Source organism: Silene latifolia, chromosome 7, assembly GCF_048544455.1.
Source record: "Silene latifolia isolate original U9 population chromosome 7, ASM4854445v1, whole genome shotgun sequence".
In the NCBI taxonomy this organism is placed as follows: Eukaryota; Viridiplantae; Streptophyta; class Magnoliopsida; order Caryophyllales; family Caryophyllaceae; genus Silene; species Silene latifolia.
The window spans coordinates 123,302,232-123,319,591 of NC_133532.1; the positions used below are offsets into that span (position 1 = coordinate 123,302,232).

The 17,360-nt window shown below is 36.0% G+C and overlaps 2 protein-coding genes and 1 non-coding gene across 3 annotated transcripts; 2 read left to right on the forward strand and 1 right to left on the reverse strand.

Moving 5' to 3' along the window:
• Positions 1–1,727: 1,727 nt before the first annotated feature.
• On the reverse strand, positions 1,728–3,977 carry LOC141590688 (uncharacterized). Its single transcript, XM_074411257.1, has 3 exons — positions 3,205–3,977; positions 2,328–2,700; positions 1,728–2,255 (listed from the first exon to the last, which is right to left on the reverse strand). Exons 1-3 carry the CDS (start codon positions 3,975–3,977, stop codon positions 1,728–1,730), a joined length of 1,674 nt encoding a protein of 557 aa, XP_074267358.1.
• On the forward strand, positions 3,499–3,605 carry LOC141593886 (small nucleolar RNA R71). The gene has a single exon (XR_012521942.1). It is a non-coding gene; the product is annotated as a small nucleolar RNA R71 (small nucleolar RNA).
• Positions 3,978–11,423: 7,446 nt separating the features above from the next.
• LOC141592919 (putative E3 ubiquitin-protein ligase RING1b) lies at positions 11,424–16,988 on the forward strand. Its single transcript, XM_074413806.1, has 11 exons — positions 11,424–11,967; positions 12,572–12,629; positions 12,871–12,929; positions 14,022–14,103; positions 14,437–14,557; positions 14,665–14,706; positions 14,789–14,889; positions 15,021–15,360; positions 15,882–15,989; positions 16,100–16,312; positions 16,592–16,988. The coding sequence occupies exons 1-11, from the start codon at positions 11,571–11,573 to the stop codon at positions 16,622–16,624; spliced, it is 1,554 nt and encodes a 517-aa protein (XP_074269907.1). The 5' UTR covers positions 11,424–11,570; the 3' UTR covers positions 16,625–16,988.
• Positions 16,989–17,360: the final 372 nt, after the last annotated feature.

The following is a 17,360-nucleotide window of genomic DNA, read 5'->3' on the forward strand; positions in this document are numbered from 1 at the left end:
AACCGAGGCTTGGACTCTTTCTTGATGAGCAAGTGTCTCAAAGCAACATGATCGGTGAACACTATAACCTTAGCTCCCACCAAGTAGGTCCGGAACTTCTCCATTGCAAAAACCACGGCTAAGAGCTCCTTTTCCGTTGTTGAGTAATTTGTTTGAGCATCATCTAGAGTTTTGCTTGCATAATGAATTGCATGCACCTTTCCATTCTTCCTTTGGCCTAATACCGCGCCCAAGGCATGATCGCTCGCATCACACATCAACTCAAACGGCAAGCTCCAATCCGGAGGTTGTATAATTGGAGCACTTGTCAAAGCTTCCTTCAACCTATTAAAAGCATCAAGACACCGGTTAGAAAACAAGAAAGGGGTATCTTTGGCTAACAACTCGGTCAAGGGTCTCGCGATCTTAGAGAAGTCCTTGATGAAGCGGCGATAAAAGCCCGCATGACCAAGGAAACTTCTCACCCCCTTAACATTGGTGGGAGGTGGGAGACTAGCTATGACCTCTATCTTAGCCTTATCAACTTCAATTCCTCGGTTGGACACTATGTGTCCCAACACAACTCCTTCTTGTACCATGAAATGACACTTCTCCCAATTGAGTACAAGGTTGGACTCTTGACATTTACTCAAAACTTTCTCCAAATTCATCAAACAATTTTCAAAACTTTTCCCAACAACCGAGAAATCATCCATGAAAACTTCCATTTCTTGTTCAATGAAATCGGAGAAAATTGACATCATAGCTCTTTGAAAGGTAGAGGGAGCATTACATAGTCCGAATGGCATCCTCCTATATGCATAGGTGCCAAAGGGACAAGTAAAGGTGGTCTTTTCTTGGTCGCTTGGATGGATGGGGATTTGGAAAAATCCCGAATAGCCATCCAAGAAGCAAAAATAGTTGTGTTGAGCTAATCTTTCTAGCATTTGATCCATGAACGGTAAAGGAAAGTGATCCTTCCGGGTGGATTTGTTCAACTTCCTATAGTCCACGCACATTCTCCACCCGGTTACCGTCCTTGTAGGAATCAATTCATTCTTGTCATTTCGCACTACCGTCATGCCTCCTTTTTTAGGAACTACATGAACCGGGCTTACCCACCTACTATCCGAAATAGGATAGATAATGCCCGCGTCAAGTAGCTTAAGGACTTCTTTCCTTACAACCTCTTTCATGATGGGATTAAGCCTTCTTTGTGGCTCAATTGAGGATGCGTCCTCGTTTTCAAGAAGAATTTTATGAGTACACAAAGAGGGACTAATCCCCTTGAGGTCACCAATAGTGTACCCAAGGACACCCTTGAACCTTTTGAGCAAAGAAATGAGTTTTGAGGTTTGGGTGTCATCAAGTGCACTATTGATGATGACGGGAAAAGTGGAATTATCTCCTAGAAATTCATACTTCAAAGAAGAGGGAAGAGGTTTAAGTTCAACCGTAGGAGGAGGCGTGGAACTCTCCTCCTTACCGACTTCCAACATTTCAAATTTGGGAGCTTGTTCATGAATAGGAGCCGAATCCAACATCCATACATATGCAAGAGTCTCAACATCTTTGTCATCGACCTCATACCCACTAACAAGACAAGTTTCTAAAGGATCCATAGAGGAAGCTTTTGGGTCATGCTCCTCCATGGGATTCTCAAGAATGTCAACAATGCAACAAGTGTCACCTAGAGAAGGAGCTTCCATGGACTTGTGGAGTTCAAATTCCACTCTATCTTCACCCACTTATAAAGACAACTTGCCACTCTTTACATCGATCATAGCTCCACCGGTAGCAAGACAAGGTCGGCCTAAAATAATAGGCACATTGTAATCCTCCGGCATATCCATAACAAAGAAATCACATGGTATGATAAGCTTCCCAACTACCAAGGGTACATCTTCAATCACACCAATGGGAAATTTGACCGACCGATCGGCAAGTTGAAGTGAAACTCTAGTAGGTTTCAAATCTCCCAAATCAAGCCTCTTGAAGATTGAAAGTGGCATGAGGCTCACACTAGCCCCCAAATCACACAAAGCTCTTTTAATAGCCACCCCTTGGATTGAACAAGGGATAGAGAAGCTCCCCGGATCTTCTAGCTTGTTAGGAAGCTTGTTGGTGTGGGTGAGTATAGCACTACATTCCTTGGAGAGGTTGATGGTTTGCACCTCTCCATTCTTCTTCTTCAAGGTGACAAGTTCCTTAAGAAATTTGCCATAAGATGGAATTTCGGTAATCATATCAAGGAAAGGAATAGTCACATTCATTCCCTTCAAGATCTCAACAAACTTCTCATATTTCTTTTCAATTCTAGGCCTTGCAAGCCTTTGTGGAAAGGGTACCGGTGCTACATACTCCCTTGGTGGTGGAGTACATTCTTTGGCCTTAGTTGCAATAGGCTCATCTTGCTTTGGAGGATCAACCATCTCCACCTCCTTAGACTTTTCCACCACAATTTCATCTTCTTGCACAACTTCAACCGGGTGCTCTTTCACAACTTCATTAGTCACCCTCTTTCTCTTCCACTTAGGAGATTTCTCAACCTCCTCCAATTGCTTCCCACTCCTCAAAAATACCGCGTTCATCTCCCTTGGGTTAACCGTATTACCCGGAAACTTCCCCGGATTTTGAGCCAATTGACTCAATTGTTGAGAAATTTGGGCCACATGAGTTTCCGTAGCCTTTTGTGATGCCCGTATTTCATCATTCACCCGGCTTTGTGAGGCAATGTGGTTATCAAGCTTTGAGTCGGATTTTTGATTTGCAATGACCAATTGTTCAAAAGCTTGTTCCCAAGATGGTTTTTGAGGGGTTTGGAAGTTTTGGTTTTGTGGTTGGAAATTTTGGGTTTGTTGTTGATTGAAATTTTGCCCCTTGAAACCTCCAAATGGTTGTTGGTTTTGGGTGATGAATTGTTTTCCTTGGAATCCGGGTGGGATTTGTCTTTGGAATTGAGAGTTTTGATTGAACCTTGGTTGTTGTTGAGGTTGGGAAGTTGTGGGATTTTGAATGTTTTGTGAAGCATAAGATAAGAAAGGGTGAGTTCTTTTTCCATTGACAAATTGGTTGTTGTTATTATTGTTGAACCCTTGCCTTGCACTAGTTGATTCCCAAATCCCATTTACTTGCTCATAGCATTCCTCACCTAGGGGTGCAATCAAGGGACACCCAATGGGAGTATGCCCTTGTTCACCACACAACTCACAAGACAAGACTTGCCTCATATCGGACCCCTTAGGTTTTGAATTTAGCAAAGCAACTTGTTGGGTGAGTTCATCTAGCATACCTTTAACTTCCACATTCAAAACCGAATTAGAATCCTTGCTTTTGCCTTTCCTCATTTGCCTATCACTTCCCCATTCCATAGTTCTTGAGGCCATCTCCTCAATTAGTTCCTTTGCCGCTTTATGCCCCAAAATGTCTAAGGCACCTTTCCCCGATCCCGCATCCAATGAAAGCCTAAGGTCTTGAGTCAACCCTTTGTAGAAATTGTTCACTAGCTCGGCCTCGGAGATGCCATGGTGTGGGCATAACCGTTGGAGCTTCTTGTACCGCTCCCATGCCTCATATAATGTCTCATCCTCTTCTTGAGTAAAGCTTTGTAGTTCACTCTTGACTTTGGCCGTTCTTGAGGGTGGGAAATACTTGTTCAAAAATGCCGAAGCCAACTCATCCCATGTCTTGAAGGAATCCGGGTCACAATTCTTCAACCAATCTTTGGCCGAACCCCTAAGAGAACGGGGGAACAACCTAAGGCGAACCGCGTCATCGGAAACCCCATTTGACTTGTACATATCACAATTTTCAAGGAAATCATTTAAATGATCATTTGGGTTCTCCAAGGGACCTCCTCCAAATTGGTTGTCTTGAACAAGGTTGAGCAAGGCATTTTTGATCTCAAAGTTATTAGCTTGAATTCGTGGCCTTTGAATGCTTGGATTGACTATGTGCTTAGGAGCCATAGTGTCTCTTATCGGAACCGGATCACCCATGGTGTTAGGCTCTTCTTCTAAAACCCCAAAAGGATTTTCAAACACTTCGGTAGCTTCTTGGTGATTAGCTTCTTCAATTGGTGGTATATCTAGAAAACCCCTTCTTCTTAATGAATTAAGTCTTCTTGCCGTAGCTTCAATTTCAAGATCAATAGGATATGTTGGTTGACCTCTTCTTTGTCGCCTACTCATGCAAAAGACCTAAGCACTTGAAAGAAAGGATTAGTAACAAAGGACTTAGTCTAAACTAGAACAAAAACGATTAATATCAAGCCGTACTCCCGAACGGCGCCAAAAACTTGATGGTCTCAAGTTAAACCTCGCAAGTGCACGATTTTATCGTTGTACACTCTAGAGGGTCGATCCACAAGGAGTAGGGGTGATTACTAATTGTCTATATTCTTGAGCTTAGCTAAGTCGATAGATAACAAAGAGGGTAGTAACAAACTAACGCTAAACTAACAAATTTAAGGACAAACAACAAGATAAGGTAAAAACAAGCTAAAGAAAGGAGATAGATCAAATAAAGAGAAAGACTAGAACTCGGTCCGACCATGAATATAAGTAATTCCGCATACTAATCGTCTCGGCTAATCAAAAGGGGTAGAAAGGTAAGGGGGAGATGGCTCTAATTCGCCTAGAACCTCCCTTCCGGTCTCGCACTAGGACACTAGCTACTCCGACTAACCCCCCTCCCGGGTTCGAAAGCCGGTCTCCCTAACTCAAAACCCGACAACCCCAAGAACATGCATTTTCCCAAGGAGGTCAAGTAAATGGTCGAGGTCATTAAGCCCTCATCATATTCCGGGTCATCCCACTCCTCCTTCCGGAGGTCGATTTCAAACACTAGCCTAGAGGCACCCTCCCCTCGGTTCTCCTTCCGGTCTCAACCTTAGTTGGTGGCAAGGTCGAATTTCGGGTATCCAACTAGCAACCTAACCAACTTCCGTTGGTGGTCGAGGGTCACAAGTCAACACTACCCGGAAACCAAACCAAAAGCATGCAAATTCCTCTAAGCTACCCTCACCAATTTCCCCCACAAATTAGCCTAATAATGATTAATTAGTGAAATTACCCATATTGGGTCAAACCGAGTCCTAGAAGGAGACTACTCACTAATCATGTTTCTAAAGGCAAAGAAAACAACAAAGATAGAGTCTTTAAGCATAAACATGGTGATAAGATGAATCCTACCTTTAAATATATAACAACCCAACAATAATTAGGAAGAAAGATGGTTTTAATCTAATAGCAAGGGTGGACAAACAAAAAGACACAATCTTTAACACAATCAACTCAAAGATTAAGTCTTTGAGGACAACTATCCCAAGAAGAACAAAGGAGAGAGAAATAATGAAAAGATGAACAAGGAAAAGATGAACAATGGTGAAAACAACAACAATCAAACAACAAAGATGCAAATTTAACTAAGCTATCAACAAACAACAAGTCTCAACAAATTCCAACAAAAAGAAATCTAACAACAACAAACAACAATGGAAAACAATTGAAGAACAAGGGAGAAAAGAGAAAAAGGAAAGAAGTAATACCAACTATTGAAAGGATGAACAATAAGGAAGAACAAGATAAGAACAATAATAATAATTTTTTGATTTATGAAGAATGTTTGCCAAGTTACAAAAGATTTGAGTCTCTCTTTCTTAACCTTACAAATTCTCTCTCAAAACTAGGATTGGATCCCTAATTTTCTGGGAAATCAAGTATATATATGCCTCCAAAAAGTTAGGTGAGAGTACAAGAAGAAGAAGACGAAAAACTGGCCGAGGAGTAAATTGTACCCAGGAGGGTACAATTATGCCCTGATCGGGTACAATTATACCCGGGCGGGTACAATTGTACCCTCTCGGGTAAAAAGTCAAAATGGGCTGAAAAAAAAGCCGAAACGCCAAAAACTTGATGGGTACCCTACGGGTAAAGTTGTGCCCTGGTCGGGTAAAGTTGTGCCCTACGGTGAAGTTAACTCCCTCGGTTGTAATTCCTCCTAGTTGCTTCCATTCTTCGAGTAAATTCCGCTCCAAGTTCCGTCCCTCTTACATTTTCGAGCATGGTACCTACAAAAGGGTTCATAAGTACGGGAAAAATGCTCAAAAGAGGTCTTACACTAAGCATGAGGGAAAAGAACTCGGACTAGGCTAATACTAACTAAATGAGTTCATAATGCTTGATTTATCATGACAAAATGGGTCCGGGACATCAAAATATAGGGGTTGAAATGGTGTTATCATGCTGGAATAAGCAACATATTATTGTAAAACAGCATATTGACCTCAAATATGTTGTTTACCAAACACTAAAATTAGCATATTAACTGGTTAAACATGTTAAAACTCTTAAATATGCTAAAAATTGGCCAATATGACGTTTACCAAACACTCCCTAACCTTTTTTTATTTTCAAACTGTTCTTTTTTTTTCCCTAATTACTTAAATGAGCTGGAGTAACACGCTAACACTAAAATCTTGCCCCCGAGTATCGTGTTTTTACTTTGGATCACTGTTCGACATTCGACATCTCTAGACGCTTATACTTTATGATTTTCTATTCCTACATTTTGGCCTTATTTGGTAATTAACGTATTCCTCTTAGGCGTCTTAGCATAAACAAATTGTAAAATCTGAATAAATAAAATAACTTATCTTATTTAAAAATTTAACCAACATATTTTAATTAACAGAAATAATTAAAGTGTTTAGTAATTAGCACATTAAAGTTCATAAATTCCTATAAAATTGAGTAATTTGCAATTATCACAAATTCTCATTCTCATTTAAGACGACACTTTTTAATCCGACTTAGAGGAGACATACCATCTTAAAAGAGGCTTACTATTTACACAAATCTTATATATATAAAAGCTAAGTTATTTAGAGAATTGTAATTGACGGACATAAATTAAGGAAAAAATTAGGTAGGTCCCACCCACTAAAATCGTTTCAATTTTATGTACTCCGTTGTGTTTTTTCAAGCAATTGATATACGTTTCCAACATTAATTTTTACAAATGATATTGATTAAACTTTAATTTCTACAAATTAAATTGATTATTATTTCATTTATATACAAATGATTAAATCACCATTTTGTGTACATTTCTCTCGATATATTTGTATAAGAGTTTTAACAACTTAACTAGTTTTGTGACCCGTGAAAATCACGGGTTTTATTGTTTTTGTTCTTTTATTTTTGCGGTATCGTTCATGAATGCGTTATTTCGGTTGTTTGTCTTCTTGCTTATTATCTTGAAGATATGTTGGTAGGATACCTAAGTAAGGCAATAAAGAGGGTCCTGCCACAGATCCTGAGTATAAGATATATTATATCTAAGGGAGTTTGGGAATTTATTATATTAGAATAGTTGGAGCTTGTTGGAAATCACACTCTCTTTATTGAACAATGACACCAAAACCCATGAATCCCTCATTTTAAAAAACATACGAGTGTCCATTCTCTGATTTCGAAGGCTGGTATTGCATATAGATTAAATGGAAAATCGTATTGTCTTGTGTTTCATCAGAGCACTTTAAACAACTTATTCTCAAAGCCTAGAAGCAAAAGTCAACACAAATTATGGAAAAACGTAAAATTGCATTCAAACGGTGGAATATTAAGTTTGCAAACTACTCTTATTTTGCTACGGTCCTCATTGTCTTTGTCTTTTTACTGATTGTTGTCTTGTTGTGTTAATCACTGTCGTTCCCCTTTCTGTTTTTGTTCCCTGCTTTTTTTTACGGTGTTTGGATTGTCTCTGGATTTCGAGGGCGCTTGACTTTGTCAAGTTGGTTATTCAGTTCACTCAACATTGACGGCTTTTGGTATTCTAGTACTTGATATATTGTTTTTAGTGTTGTTTTGGTGCGTTTTAAGAACCTTGGTCCCATTTTTATCCGGCAAAGAAACAAAAGGTTGGACACTTGAACATCTAATTCTATTCCTTATTACCTAATGTATTCTAATGAAAAAAGAAATGTAAAATAAAGTAAAAATGTAAAACATATAAATGAATGGATAATAATGATATTTTATAACTGAATTTTACATATTGTCTTTAGTCAATTAGAGACGATATGAATAATGCGTAGAAAGCGTTCTGTTAAAATACAACTTATGTTTATCTTACTAATTAGGCTAAAATTACAAGTTTATTTTCTTAAATGCAAAGGAGTTTGTTAAACTTTTTCAACAAATAATACATTTATAATTCTTGTCGATTTGTCGGTCTTGCAACATCGTCCTTGTAAATTCAATTGATTTCCAACGTATTGAGAAAAATATTATTGAAATGATTTTTGTATAACGAAAGACTTAAGTGATATACATAAATTATTAGCAAGGAGTTGATGACATGTGACTTATACAAATAAAATTTTAGAATAAATACGCATTCAATATTTTTTAAAATAAATTTTATTTGAGCAATTTTTGGGAGGATACACGAGAAAATGTATCTCTTGTTGTTGGTGAACTTTGATGTGAGAAGTTTTAACGCCTATCCCAATGAATTCCAAAGAAATAAGGATGCACAATTTGTATTATTTTACTTCCATTTTTTTAATTATCACCTCATTTGCTTGTGTGCAATAATTAAGATTATGAAAAAGTTTGCAATTGGTGGAGTAATGTGAGAATTTTACCCTTAAACGATGACATTTATTTTGTAATTTTTAAAAAAGTTATAAGAAGCATTTGGTAAAAAGCACGTCCCAAAGTAGAAATTAAAGAAAAAGAGTTGATAATATAAAAATAGACAAAAAAGAGAAGTGGGGTGATAATTAAAAAATATTCTTAACAATTGAATATGAGAAAAGAACAATATATACAAATCATTACAAAAAAAATAAACATTTCTCGAAGAAATATTGGGAGTGTTAGAAGAAAATATTTGATGAAAAACAAAAAATGATTTAAAGGCTTGAAAGCATTCAAAGTTGAAACAATGAATTGAAGAATGATCATCGGGACTCCAATCAAAAACCATGCAAAATATTTACCTTGATCCACATTAAAAGATCCAATTTATTCCTTGGAGCATATAACTTGAACACTTCCATTAAGACATTTGATTTATAATCTGTTTGTTGACGAAGATGTTTGATTTATAACCTGATTGACAAAATACAAGTTGAAGAGTACACGGAAAACTAATAAAGTGCACTAAAGGATGTAAGACAATTTAGTACAATTTATTAAATTTGTTAATTAATATTCTAAGGGTTGGAATATATAATGTAACATGTCACCAATAATTAGATATTCATACTAAAATTTGATATTTCGCATATACCATAATAATAATAAAAAAAGAAAACTCAATAAAAATGAAAAATATATTCAAGTCAAAAGATAATTGCAAAGAAGTTCCATAACCATTATTTCCAGATTTCATGCAATGTTTTTAATATGCGAGTATGTCATCCTCCTGCAATTTTAATACAAATACAACAATAATAATTAAATATGATTCTAACTCTTAATTAATTCAAAACATAATAAGAATAAAAAAAGTTAAATAATTAAATTGGTTATATATGAATACTTTAACCACCAACTTTTTGGATGAAAATGAAAAATAGGATTGTTGTAATATTTATATAAGAAATTTTTTGTAATTAATTATCTAATTAATTTCTAGAATTTATTTGGGAGAAGAAGAATGTTTTTTGAACTAATGGGGAGATAAAAAATTATGGTGAAATAAATACAAAGTATAATAATTATGAGGAAAAACCAAAAGACCATTTATTAAATAGAAGAAATAAAAATTAAATGAATAGGTAGATTGATACCAAATTTATGAGAGGAAAATAAAGAGTTTGTATTAATTTGTTTTTTGTATTTGCAACTAATATTTGTTATTTTGTTTGTATTTTATAAGTATGTAACACATGGTATTTAGAGATTACTTTTAGTTAGATAATCAAGTAATTAATATAACTGAATTATTATTAATCAATAGAAAAATTACACAGAAATAATAATTAAATATGATTCTAACTCTTAATTAATTCAAACATAATAACAATAAAAAATTTAAATAATTCAATTGGTTATATATGAATACTTTACCTACCAACTTTTTGGATAAAAATGAAAAAGAGGATTGTTATAATATTTATGTAAGAAAATTTATATAATTAATTATCTAATTAGTTTCAAAAATTTATTTGAGGGGAGAAGAATGTTTTGTGGACTAAGGGGAGATAAAAAAAATTATGGTGAAATAAATAGAAAGTATAATAATTGTGAGGAAAAACCAAAAGACCATTTATTAAATAAAAGAAATAAAAACTAAATGAATAGGTAGATTGATACAAATTTATGAGAGGAAACTAAAGAGTTTGTATTAATTTGTTTTTGTGTTTGCAACTAATATTTTTTTATTTTTTTGTATTTTACAAGTATGTAACACATGATATTTAGAGATTACTTTTAGTTAGATAATCAAGTAATTAATATAATTGAATTATTATTAACCAATAGAAAAATTACACGCGGATTAAAATTAAACGCTTTAAGTAGGCTTTTAACTATATTGTATAGATTTTCATTATTAGGAAAATTTAATATAGACATAAATATAGAGTAATGAAATATAAAAGGTCTACCTTTTTTTTTTTTTTTTTTTTTTTTTTTTGCAAAATACACATTGCATGAGAATTGTTTAGGGAGTTATCTTACCAACTAAAAAACGGTAGATATTTTGTCTTCCCTTTTATTTATAAATCATATTTATAGATTTACATATGTATTTAATTTAATGAAATTTAGCAAGTTTATTGCAATAATATTTAAGGAGTTGCAAATATAAATAATTTAAAATTAGAGTGATGTAAATTTTATTTTTCGTTTAACCAATTGTAGTTTTAAAAATTAAAATGTCAATGTTTAATGTTAAGTATGTTATTATTTGCCCTTAATATTTACAATTTTTTTATAATTTCATAAACGGCGTAAAATTAGAATAATGTGATATTTATTTGTTACTTAAAATATTCTAAGAATAAACGTAGAAATTTAAAATTTAGTATAAATTTTGATTCTTAATTTTTTTTAATTTATCTAGAAATTAAAAAGGCCAAAATTTAATGTTTGTTATGCTAATTTATTTTTTATGTAAATATTTTTTAATTTGTGTATCGTTTTAAATGGATCGTTATACGAACATGAATTACCCTCTTAATTAAACACGTCATACTACATGGAGGAATAGAGGATTGATGACGTGGAATTTTAGTAATCCAAGGTGGCATTTAGTAATATGATGTGGCATTGTCTACGTGGCTTTTAAGGTTTACCCTTTTAATAGTATATATAGATACAGAGTATATTTCAATTTCAAATTTAAGTAATTAAACATCTAATTCCCTGCAATTTTGCACAGGTATAAAACTAGTTCTTATTTAAAACGGAGGATCCGATCTTAATAATATGCCAGGGTAAGTACAACCGCATATATATAGTGTTCGGAAAAACGGTACGAGTAGTACAATTGCTACTCCCTGAAAAACGCACCCCAACACACTCAAAACTCAACCACCACCGTCGCCACCGCCGTCGCTGCCGCAAAATTCGACAATGCCACCAGTGAAGGTAAACTTTAGCGAGGTGGAGGAAAACGAAGACCTCGTACAACTACCCAATTCCCCAAATCACCACCTTCACCTTGAAGAAACTATTAACGAGGAGAATGACGAACCCGAAGACGAAGACGGAGACGGAGACGGAGAAGAAGAAGAAGAAGATGAAAACAAGGATGATGTTAATGACCAAGTTGTTGAAAATAATGACGGAGACGGAGACGAAGAAGAAGAAGAAGATGAAAACAAGGATGATGTTAATGAACTAGTTGTTGATAATAATACGTTTATTTCTACTGAGGATGTTGGGAAACTCTTATTCCGTCTTTTTAGATCTATTCGTCTTTCAGATGACCCTGATGAAAACAACAATAACACACTTGATTCCAATGGAGGTCAATTTTCATTTCCTATTTTTTCATTTTTTTTTTATTTTTGTTTAATGTTTATACTCGTCCCGCCTCAGTCATTTGTTTACCTTTACGAGAAGTATTTTAATCAAAGGTAAACTAATGATGGAGACGGAAGAACTGAGGTCTGAGGAGACTAGCAGGAGCGGTCGTCTTTCTAATACTCCCTCTGTCCCGATCATTTGTTGTACTTTTCCATATTGGCGTGTCTCGGTCAAATGTTGTCCTTACTATTTAAAGAATGAATTTGATGAGTAATTTGATCATTTACACTCAATTTGTTCATTTAGTAACTGACCCTTCCTCTTTTCTTGGTTTTTGTGCCAAAACCAAAAGACAACAATTGTCCGGGATAGAGGGAGTAGTTTAATGGTTGGGAAGGAGGGAGTAGAATTTAGTTAAAATATCCAATTTTTTAAATTTTAGCTTTGGTTTGTTAATAGTTTCCTTTGTGACGATAAATTCTGGCTCCGCCACTGTTAACCCACCCAAATGTTTCTCGAGTTTTTATTTTCCGTTTTTTGGTGTGGGTTTTGATTTAGATTGTCAGAATTTGTGACATTTTTGTCTCTTTGGTGTTAAAATTCAGATAAAATTATAAGTCAATTAAGCTGCAGCGATGACGATGAGAACTACACGGAGGACGAGTACGTTATTCGCTTGCTACTTTCTCTTTTATATGGTGTGTAATTATGGATGAAGTTAGGATGGTTAGTGAATTGTGCAGTTTTTAGCAAACATTGCTGTAATATGTTGCAAGCTTGCAGCTAATATACTTTCGGATTTGTAAATCGTCTAGCTGCAATGAGCTAGATTTGGAGCATATTGAGCAAATCTTATTAAGTGGCGAATATGCGTCTAGTAATGCTCTTATTTGTTTCATGGCAGATTCGTTCTTGTGAGCTTGTCGGATATACGCAAAGAAGTACAATGTCCGATTTGTCTTGGTATGGCTCAGATGTCTTTTTCTCTAGCTGTCTGTAGTTATAAGTGGCGTTTCTCCAGCTTATGTTGCATTGACATTTTCGGGACATTTTAGAGTAGGATTCTAGCGCAGCTGTATTTGACGGAGAATTTCAAAGTAGGCCCCCGTTCTGGCACATAAAACAGAAGTGTAACCAACAAGAATGCTGAGAAATATGGAACCTTTATGTTGAAGGTGTTTCTATGATGCATTGCTGTTTGCTGTCTTACTATTCATTTTTTTGGAAGGTTACATCTAAATCACCCTGGCCCTGGACTATCTATGCCCAAAGAAACCCGTCTATCGAGGCTTTGAGGTTCAAAAACTCTTGTACAAAAGATAAAACTGTTTTTTTTTTTTGGGTGTAGAGGGAGCCTGTTTGTGGTGGTACTGTGTTAATGATCAATGGACTAATTGGAGAAAAAGTGGCCTTGGGCTTTCACTAGGAATAATAGGTGATCTTGGAAAGCAGTTCATCTTGTGTTTGTCACATCTAGAATCGTGTCTGTTAATCAAAGTGCAATGGAAATCATACTAAATTGTGTAGATTAATGATGAATTTTCAAACACAAGCTGGTTCCCAGTTGAACTCGTGATCAATGGTTGTATGATTGACAAAAAGATTGTTAAGAATGTGATGATTATAGCCGTTATCCCGCTGTTTGAATGTTCCTTTCTCACGACACTTCAGTTATTTAGAGACTAATTTCACGATTCAATTTTGATTTTGCAGTAGATTGGATTGACAATAGCATTCTGTTAACTTTTTTTTTGTCTCTTGCATTTTTTGCCCCCATAGTTCAGGGTGGGCATTGGTTTGTGAATACAACTATTCTAAAGTATAAATCTTTGATATTAGTCCAGAATCCCATTTTCAGCATCTACTGTTCTTTGTGTTCAATTCCGAAATTCATTTGCTTTGTCGCGGGCTTCATTTTTTTTTTGTTCTCACATTTAGGTTGTCCTTTCCCTGAAACTTACATCAGAAACTATTATGTAATGTCTGCTAGGAATTAGAGCCTTTTTTTTTTTTGTTTTATTCCCTGTTTTTAAGTTTCTCTGGTACACGTGGCAGGGATCATCCGAAAAACAAGAACTGTTATGGAATGTCTTCATCGCTTCTGCAGAGAATGCATTGACAAGTCCATACGAATGGGGTATTGAGAAATTTGTTTTCCCTTCTATACACACTTTATTTTTAAAAATTACTCTTAACAGTACGATTTTTTCTTAAAAGAGCGCTTCAGACGCGCCTAGGTGCAAATTGTAGGGAGGATATTTTTGCACACAATTTATTTCAGAAAGTACAAGTTTGTTTGCAAAAACAGTGCATGAGGCTATTTTCTTCACGTCATCCTCACAGGCTCTGGCCACTTTGAGCGTTAGAACTTAGTTTGGCCTTCAGATCTTCTCTGATGAATGCTGTTCCTTTTGTGACAAGATAAGTAGCATGCTATTGAGTTAACAATATCTTTAAAATCAATAAACAGCAACAAGGAATGTCCTGCTTGCCGCACGCATTGTCCTAGTCGAAGGTCTCTAAGAGATGATGCAAATTTTGATGCACTAATTGCAGCTATATTTCCAGATATTGACCAATATGAAGAAGAGGTATACTTCTCTAATATAAAATATCGCTTGAAACACCATGATTAGAATTACAATTTTGTAAAGAACGCATCATTAATCGATCCATTAAACAATTTTTTTGGTCACAGGAGCTGTCGTTTCAAGAAGATGAAGAGGCTCGAAATAAGCAAGTGAGGCTATGTTTGTTAGATTTTATTGGTAACATTCTAATTCCAACACGACAAGCTATTAAATCTGATATCTTCTGGGCAGATTCAAGCTTCAATTGCCCAAACATTGCAACGGCAGACAGAGGCACTGACCAAGAAGCGGAAAAGGTCACAGATTACATATCGAAGGAGAAGAAACTATAGGTCTGTAGTGACTCTTGCATGAGACGACCTCATATGTGAGACCGATCCACATACTTGTGCATTCCTCACTAAATTATATGGTTATGGATTCGTGTCACATGTAAGACTGTCTCATGTATGTTTTGTGATAGGGATGAGGACGAGGTAGACACTCATGGTCATGATGGTGGCAAATATTCATCTTCCAAAGATGAGCATTGCACCAAGGCTAGATCTCGATGGTCGAAGCGGTGGATAGGCCAGGCATCACCAGCAAGTGCTAGTGGAGATGGAGGTGACAATGAGCATGATCAAGAGGCTCACAAGGAACCCTTACTTGCATCTGTAGGGTTGGCTGGATGCTCAGAAATGTTGGCATGGGGTAAAGGTGGCTTAAGGAGCAACTTCAGATATAATAATGGTAAACATTCTCGCAACCGCCTTACAAAGCTTGGTGACCATCTCCGGAACTTGCATGAGAATGACAGTGAGGTAATCTAATCTTTTTTGTAATTCCTTTTAACCCACCAGGGTAGTGTTATAGTTGATCCTATGTTTTTGTAGTTCCTTTCATTGTTTTATGTTATAATGTTATACTAATACTTCCATGCTATTGTTCATACTAGTAGGCGGCCTGACCAGCCGACTTCAAATCATTTTGGGAATAGAGTGGTGGTGGTGGTGGTGGTGTTTATAGGTCTCAATTACTACTCATATTTCAACTTTCATACGAGTATTATATACTCGCAAGTATTTAAATTGTTCTGATAGTATATACTGTAGATACATAAGTAGCTACCTTTTCTAATCAAAATATGAATATACGGAGTATTTGTTTTGATAAATCGATCCATTCAACTTCTACATTTTATCTCGACAGCAATTTGGAGAAATTAACGGTCAAAGTTGGAAACACTTCACGACCAAAGTCAAACTGCGGATAATAACTTTGAGATAGATGGAGTACTAGGTAAGGTAGGGTTGGTTTCTGAAACTGATTTCTCTTTTTGCAGCTGGAAATTCAAGTGGTTCTCATTCCTCTCGATCAGCAGAAACCATCTGCTCTACATCATTCCTTCTTATGCAGCAGGCCAACTCTTTCTGTCGAACAATTATGCCAAGTATGTAGTTTCATCTCGACTTTTAGTTACTTATTTTCACCACTGCATGCTGTATCTTCTTCATTCCTTGTAATACTCCGTAATAGCCTCTAATGTGTTCACTCTCGCAGTTTATTGCTGTTCAGACGTCATTGGCACCTGAGAGATTGGAAATCTTGGCAGCTAGAGGCCCCTCCTCTAAATCGAGCACTTTCGCACCCGTGCAAGGTCAAGTATCGAGTTTATGTGCATTGGAGGCGTGCATAGATGATTTGCAAGTGTTGGATTCAGAAGAAACATTGGCTGGACTTAGAGCCTCCTGCAATTTTAATCAAGGCCATTTGGTATGTTTTCATGGATTCTAGAGCATGGCTGTATCTTGTATGGTTTCAGGTTTGGTTGACCGATTTTTCAAATGAATCCATCTCGACATAGTGCTTTATATTTCAATGTCATAGCGTTTTACTAACTTGAACCCGTTTCCAGTACTACATCAATTCCCAAACCATACAACACTACTGTAGATTCAACTCTCAACACGAGATGATGCACCGCGTATTTTAAATATCTCCCATGGTTATCTCATCTTTTCTACGTGTTTTTTTTGTTTTTCCTGATTTCAGAGATTGGCATACCGGCAAAAGGCATCAACTTAGCTTGTTTGCAAGGAAGTTATGGACGACTTAACTAGGAGAAAACCCAAGAGATCACAAACCTGTAAATCCCCAAAAGTATATCCTAAGCGAGCATCGTGGTATGGTTATATTATGCCCGGCTTACCCGCTTTATATAGTAGAAGTTCATATTTTGAAAATGGTTTTAGGAACTGATGTTTGGCATTCGTTCGTCCCACAAGGCCAAAATACTCGGGTAAGGCTATTTAAAAGAGCTGTTCTTGTGGTGGTTTTGCTGGATGTCATAGGGTTTCTTCAACCTGTGATGTCTAGTTTGTATAAGTTATGTCAAGTCTTCAGGATGTGACGATTCGAGTTTCATATTAAAAAAGGTATTTTTCCAACAGAGTGGTATTTATCTGTGGTTGATTACATGTTCATTTTACATTGAAGATATTTAAGGTATGGGCATTAGACTCGACCAAGGTCATTCGGGCTGCGTAGAAAATCCGGCTAGACAGTGTCAGTGGGAGAGTTACAAGGTACAGTGTGTATTTAGACTTCTGGTACAATGGGGCGGTTTTGTACAAGACTTGATAGAAATGTTTACAGGAGGCCAACGCGGGAGTCACTAAGTACTCTGTAGTCTGTATGATGCTGACCATTGTCAATCCGCGCATTTGACATAGAAATAGAACAGTTTGATTTCTTAAAAAGGCAACAGTGTTATGGTGTTTTCGATGAAAACATCTAACCGACTGTTCTTTGGACGCGTCTG